This window comes from Malurus melanocephalus, unplaced genomic scaffold (genome assembly GCF_030028575.1).
Source record: "Malurus melanocephalus ecotype Western Australia unplaced genomic scaffold, MMel_1.1 scaffold_318, whole genome shotgun sequence".
Lineage (NCBI taxonomy): Eukaryota > Metazoa > Chordata > Aves > Passeriformes > Maluridae > Malurus > Malurus melanocephalus.
This window is the reverse complement of record NW_026623550.1, coordinates 494,411-499,267: the sequence shown is the minus strand read 5'-3', so window position 1 is coordinate 499,267 and position 4,857 is coordinate 494,411. Positions and strand designations below refer to the sequence as shown.

Here is a 4,857-nt window from a genome sequence, read left to right as displayed (position 1 = left end):
GGGATTCTACTCCTCACCCTCCCCGCTGTACCGGCCCCTTTAAGAGCCGGTTCCCATGACGTCACGCCCACGGCTACTTTGTAGCGCGGGGAGGGTGTGGCCTGCGCGCGCCCGGCGGAGCCGCGGGGTCTCTTAAAGAGGCCGCGCAGCGCATCAGGTAACGGGGGTCCCGGGCCGGGGGCTGCGAGGGGGGAGAGGGGAGGCTGTGTCCCGGCTGCTGATCTCAGCCAGATTCGGCCGCCCAGCGTCCTCYCGAGGCTGTTCGTGCCTCCCCGCCCCACCGGGGCTATCCCCGTGTCCCATCGTACCCCCGAGCTGTCCCCATGTCCCCTCTGAACTGTCACCATCGTCCCTTCGAACTGTCCCCGTGGCTCTCCTGGGTTGTCTGTGTCTCTCCCGGGCTGTCCACATGACTTCCCGGCTCGTCCGCCTCCCGGTGACTCCGCACCCCGCCCGGACCGGGGCTCCGTGCGGCCGAACTGGGTTGGGGGACGCGAAGTTAGAGGGCGCCGGGGCCAGGAGCTGTCGGTGCGGGGATTGCCGGGGTCGCGGGGTCCACCGAGCTCCCGGTTACAGAGATGCGGCGTGTTTGTCCTCGTGAGATGAGTGAGCACATTCCCACGCGAGTCCCCCTGGGAGGATCCAGGGATTCCGTGGTTGTTTTGTCCCGAAAAGAGCCGCCGCCCCCGCTAGGCTTGGGCTCCCCCGGACCGGCAGTTCAGCAGCACCAGCACCCTCCGGTCCCAGCGGATGGGGACACTCAGACCCTCCTGTCGCCCAATGTCACCCCCACCCACGCAGCTGCTTCTTCCTCCCCGTGTTACCCCATCTGACCCCGGTGCATCCCCGGAGGAATCCTGCCCCCGGACCCCACTCGTGTCCGGCCCCGCAGGCCGATTAGGCGGATTTCCCAGCTGGCATCCTAATCCCGCTGCCCCGTGCCCGCTTATCCCGCCTGCTCCCGGGACCCGGCTTAGCCTCGGGCGCGGGCGGGTGGCGCCGAGCGCGGGGCGGAGGGCGAGTTCGCGGCTCCCCCGGAGAAAAACGAAAGGCAAGGACGGGGTGGTGGTGTCCCAAGCTGGCGGTGTCCGCTGAGCCGCCCCGGAGCTCGGTTCTCCCGGGGAGCGGGGTGGGTGCACCGGGCGGAACGCTGCGGGTTGGGTCGTGCCGCCGCCGCCACCGCGGGCTCGTCACTCAGCCGCCTTGGCAGAGCTTGGCTGCCGGCCCTGGAGCTGCTGGCGCTGCTCCAGGGGTGGGTGARTTCCGAGAAACTGGCAGAGACGCGACTGCCAGGCGCGGGATCCCAGTGTCGCGCCTCGAGCCCGCTGCATCGGAGCAGTTCCGCTCCCGGGCTAATGAGAGCCCCGCTCGCATCCCTCTTGCGGGGAAACTGAGGCACGGGCAGRTCTCASCCTCGCCGGGGCTTGGAGCTACTCCTGGRGTGCTCGCTGTGCCCGGCGTGGGCTGTGAATCGTGCCCCTGGCTCCTGGACAGAGCTCGTGCCAAATTCTGGTGCTTTTGGTTTAGGAAAGAATGTGATTTGAGCCTTTAGCTCCGGAAAGAAGCTTTGCGGCAGGAATGCCGTCCGGCTCCTGCCAGCCCTCGAGCTCAGCCCTGTGCCCGGCGCTGTGCCCGGGCTGCGATAAGCCCCGAAGCAGAAGGAAGTGAGAGCCCAACCGTCGTCCTCAGCTTGCGGCTGCCCCCCTGCTCTCACCCGCAGGGCCCGCGCCCCCCGCCATGGCCGTGGGCACCCAGCTGGGACTGCTGCTCTGGAAGAATTTCACCTACCGCCGRCGGCAGCGGGTGAGCGGGCGATTGGGGTGGGGCCGCGCCGGTTCCTGGCACAGGGGCAGGCAGACCCCTGGGCATTGATGGGGACGGGGACCCCCACACTCTGCGTGTCTCCCCCAGATCCAGCTGGCTATCGAGATCCTGTGGCCCCTGTTCCTTTTCCTCATCCTGATCTCAGTGCGGCGATCCCACCCGCCCTTCAAGCAGCATGAGTGTGAGTGTCCCCCGCCGGACCCCCTGAGACCCCGCTGYGTGCCCCTGAACCGGAGCCCTTTGGGGTGACACCGAGGGGACAAACACGGGAGGCGGTCACGGGGTGGGGGTTCGCTGGTGTCTCCCTGCTCGTGTGTGTGGGGTTCTGGGGGTCCTGCACTGTCCCCCTGAACCCGCCCCCCTCTCCCACAGGCCACTTCCCCAACAAGGCGCTGCCCTCGGCGGGGACCCTGCCCTGGCTGCAGGGCATCATCTGCAACATGAACAACCCGTGCTTCCGGCACCCCACGGCGGGAGAGGCCCCTGGCGTGGTGGGCAACTTCGATGGCTCCATGTGAGCGGCGGGGCCGGGGGGCTGCGGGGCAGAGCGGGGCTGGGCCGGGGTCTCACTGCCCTCGCCKTGTCCCACAGCCTGTCCCGCCTGCTGACCGAAGCCCGCCAGGTCCTGCTCCGCGGCGATGGGCAGCGGCTCCTGCGCAGCTTCGCCCGGCTCCTGCCCGCCCTGCGCCGGCTCCGGGACAGCGCGAATCAGCGGCGGGGTGAGCACCGGGAGCGGGGGTTAACGGGGGAGCGAATCTCCTTGTCTGACTCCTGCTCCCYCCAGCTCTGCCGGTGAGGGAATACCTGAGAGAGGACGAGACCTTTTCGCGGTTCCTGCGGACCAACACATCCCTGCCCCCGGAGCTGGTGGACGAGCTGATGGTTGCTCGGCTCAGCCCCCGCATCGTGAGTGTCGGCTCGGTGCCCACTCCCGGTGCTCTCTCCCGGTGCCCGCGGTGCCCGTGACCGCTCTGTCCCTCCAGTTCTCCCTGGCGAGCATCCGCCTCCCGCTAAAAGCCCTGGTCTGCAACGCCTCGGTGCTGGGGGGCTTCCTGGAGGGGGATGACCCCGACTCCACCCGGAGCCTGCAGCAAGGACTCTGCGCGCTGCCCAGCTCCCAGCTCCGTGCCATGGAGGGCTCCTTCCTCTCCCAGATGGACTTCCCGCGGCTCCTGGCGGTGAGCCCCAGCCCGGCCGGGTGCTGGAAGGCACCGAGACAGAGATCCCTGTCCTCCCCGGCGGGGCTGTGACCTCCTTCCCCATGTCCCGTTGTAGGAACAGCTGAGCTCAGACCTGGGGGGAATCRCTGGCACCGTGGAAGCTTTGGGCAGCTTCCTGCGGGATGCGGCATCCCTGATGAAGGAGGTACAGCCCTCTCTGCCCCTTTCCCACCCCCACGGTGTCCCTGGGTGMCCCTGTCCCTCACTGGCTCATCCCATTCCCCCCAGGTCTCCTCCATGATCAGCCTGGCTGAGCTGCGGCGGGAATTAGAGAGATTGAGGGCTCCCAACATCAGCACCCCCAGCGCGGGTGCCTTCACAGCCCTGTCACGCATTGCCTGCGGACACCCCGAGGGTGGGGGGCTCAGGATCCCCTCCCTCAACTGGTACGAGGACAACGATGTCAAAGCCTTCCTGGACCGAAACAGCTCGGAGCAGAGATCTGTGGCCTCAGGCAGCAGCAGTAAGTGGGGGGCTGTGGGAGGCAGTGGGGGGCAATGGGGATTGGGGTATGGGGCTGGTGCTGAGGGCTCTGCACCCCCAGGTCCCTTCTGCCGGGAGCTGCTCCTCACCCTGGAGTCCAGCCCCCTGTCACAGATCTTCTGGCGGGGGATCAAACCCCTCTTCGTGGGGAAAATCCTGTACACACCCCCTGGGCCGGGTCCTGACAGCGTCATGGCCGAGGTGAGTGGGGGCTGTGGGGGCTGCGGGGGCTGGGGGAGAATTGGGGGTGTCTCATCCCAGACCTCTCTCCCCCTCCTCACACAGGTGAATCGGACCTTTCGGGAGCTGGCAGTGCTGGGAGAGTTTGGGGGAGCCTGGCAGGAGCTGGGACCCCGAATCTACACCCTCCTCAACAGCAGCCTGGAGATGCAGSTGCTCCAGGTGTGTGACCCCAGACTCCTCCCATCAGGAATGGGGCTGTGATGGGGGGCAATTGGCCAGGAGTGGGGTGGGATGCAGCTGGAGAGGGACAGGCTGCATGGTTTCCCATATCCCGGTGCTTTGCAGGACCTGCTGCTGGCCCCAAGCACGGCTCAGCTCCTGGATGGGTTCCTCAACGGCACCTCCTGGAAGCTTCCAGAACTGGCCACGTTCCTGACAGGGCCTGCAGGGGGGCCAAACCTCACCTGGCACCAGGTTTACGCTGACGTGGACGCGGTCCTGAGCACGCTGTCACAGTTCATGGAGGTGTGTGTCCCCCACTGTGGGACAGAGCCTGGTCCCCCACGCCCCCTGAGCCCACTGACCTCTGCCTGCCCCCCCATAGTGTGTCTGCCTGGACAAGATCGAGGCAGTAGCCACGGAGGAGCAGCTGGTGGCCCGGGCCCTGGAGCTGCTGGAGGAGCAGCAGTTCTGGGCAGCTGTGGTCTTCCAGCCCCCCATCAACGCCACAGCCCCCGGCCTGCCACCCCACGTCCACTACAAGATCCGMATGGACATCGACGATGTCACGAGGACCAACAAGATCAAGGACAGGTTGGGGGATGCCCACCCCATCGGTCTCCATGGGCAGTCTGTGCCCGTGGCAGGGGATCCTTGGTGCCAGCACCACACTCTACCCCCAGGTTTTGGGATCCAGGCCCCGCAGCCGACCCCTTCAGCGACCTGCGCTACATCTGGGGGGGCTTTGTCTACGTTCAGGACCTGGTGGAGCAGGCGGTGGTGCGGGTGCAGACTGGGGCTGCCCCACGGACGGGGGTCTACGTCCAGCAAATGCCCTACCCCTGCTATGTGGATGATGTGTAAGTGGGCACGGGGCAGTCCCAGACCCCTGGGACCATGGAGTGACCCCCGTGTTGCCATGGGGTCA

The 4,857-nt window shown here is 67.3% G+C and overlaps 1 protein-coding gene across 1 annotated transcript in view; it reads left to right on the top strand.

Moving 5' to 3' along the window:
* The first annotated feature begins 72 nt into the window (after positions 1 to 72).
* The window catches only part of ABCA7 (ATP binding cassette subfamily A member 7), a 16,487-nt gene continuing 11,702 nt past the window's right edge, over positions 73 to 4,857 (top strand). The window contains exons 1-14 of the mRNA XM_057377589.1: positions 73 to 157; positions 1,528 to 1,803; positions 1,912 to 2,005; positions 2,197 to 2,338; positions 2,416 to 2,543; positions 2,609 to 2,730; positions 2,808 to 3,002; positions 3,100 to 3,189; positions 3,273 to 3,507; positions 3,589 to 3,728; positions 3,813 to 3,929; positions 4,056 to 4,235; positions 4,315 to 4,523; positions 4,613 to 4,789. Coding sequence (XP_057233572.1) covers positions 1,738 to 1,803; positions 1,912 to 2,005; positions 2,197 to 2,338; positions 2,416 to 2,543; positions 2,609 to 2,730; positions 2,808 to 3,002; positions 3,100 to 3,189; positions 3,273 to 3,507; positions 3,589 to 3,728; positions 3,813 to 3,929; positions 4,056 to 4,235; positions 4,315 to 4,523; positions 4,613 to 4,789 — 1,895 coding nt within the window. The 5' untranslated portion in view covers positions 73 to 157; positions 1,528 to 1,737. The remainder of the gene's footprint in view (positions 158 to 1,527; positions 1,804 to 1,911; positions 2,006 to 2,196; positions 2,339 to 2,415; positions 2,544 to 2,608; positions 2,731 to 2,807; positions 3,003 to 3,099; positions 3,190 to 3,272; positions 3,508 to 3,588; positions 3,729 to 3,812; positions 3,930 to 4,055; positions 4,236 to 4,314; positions 4,524 to 4,612; positions 4,790 to 4,857) is intronic.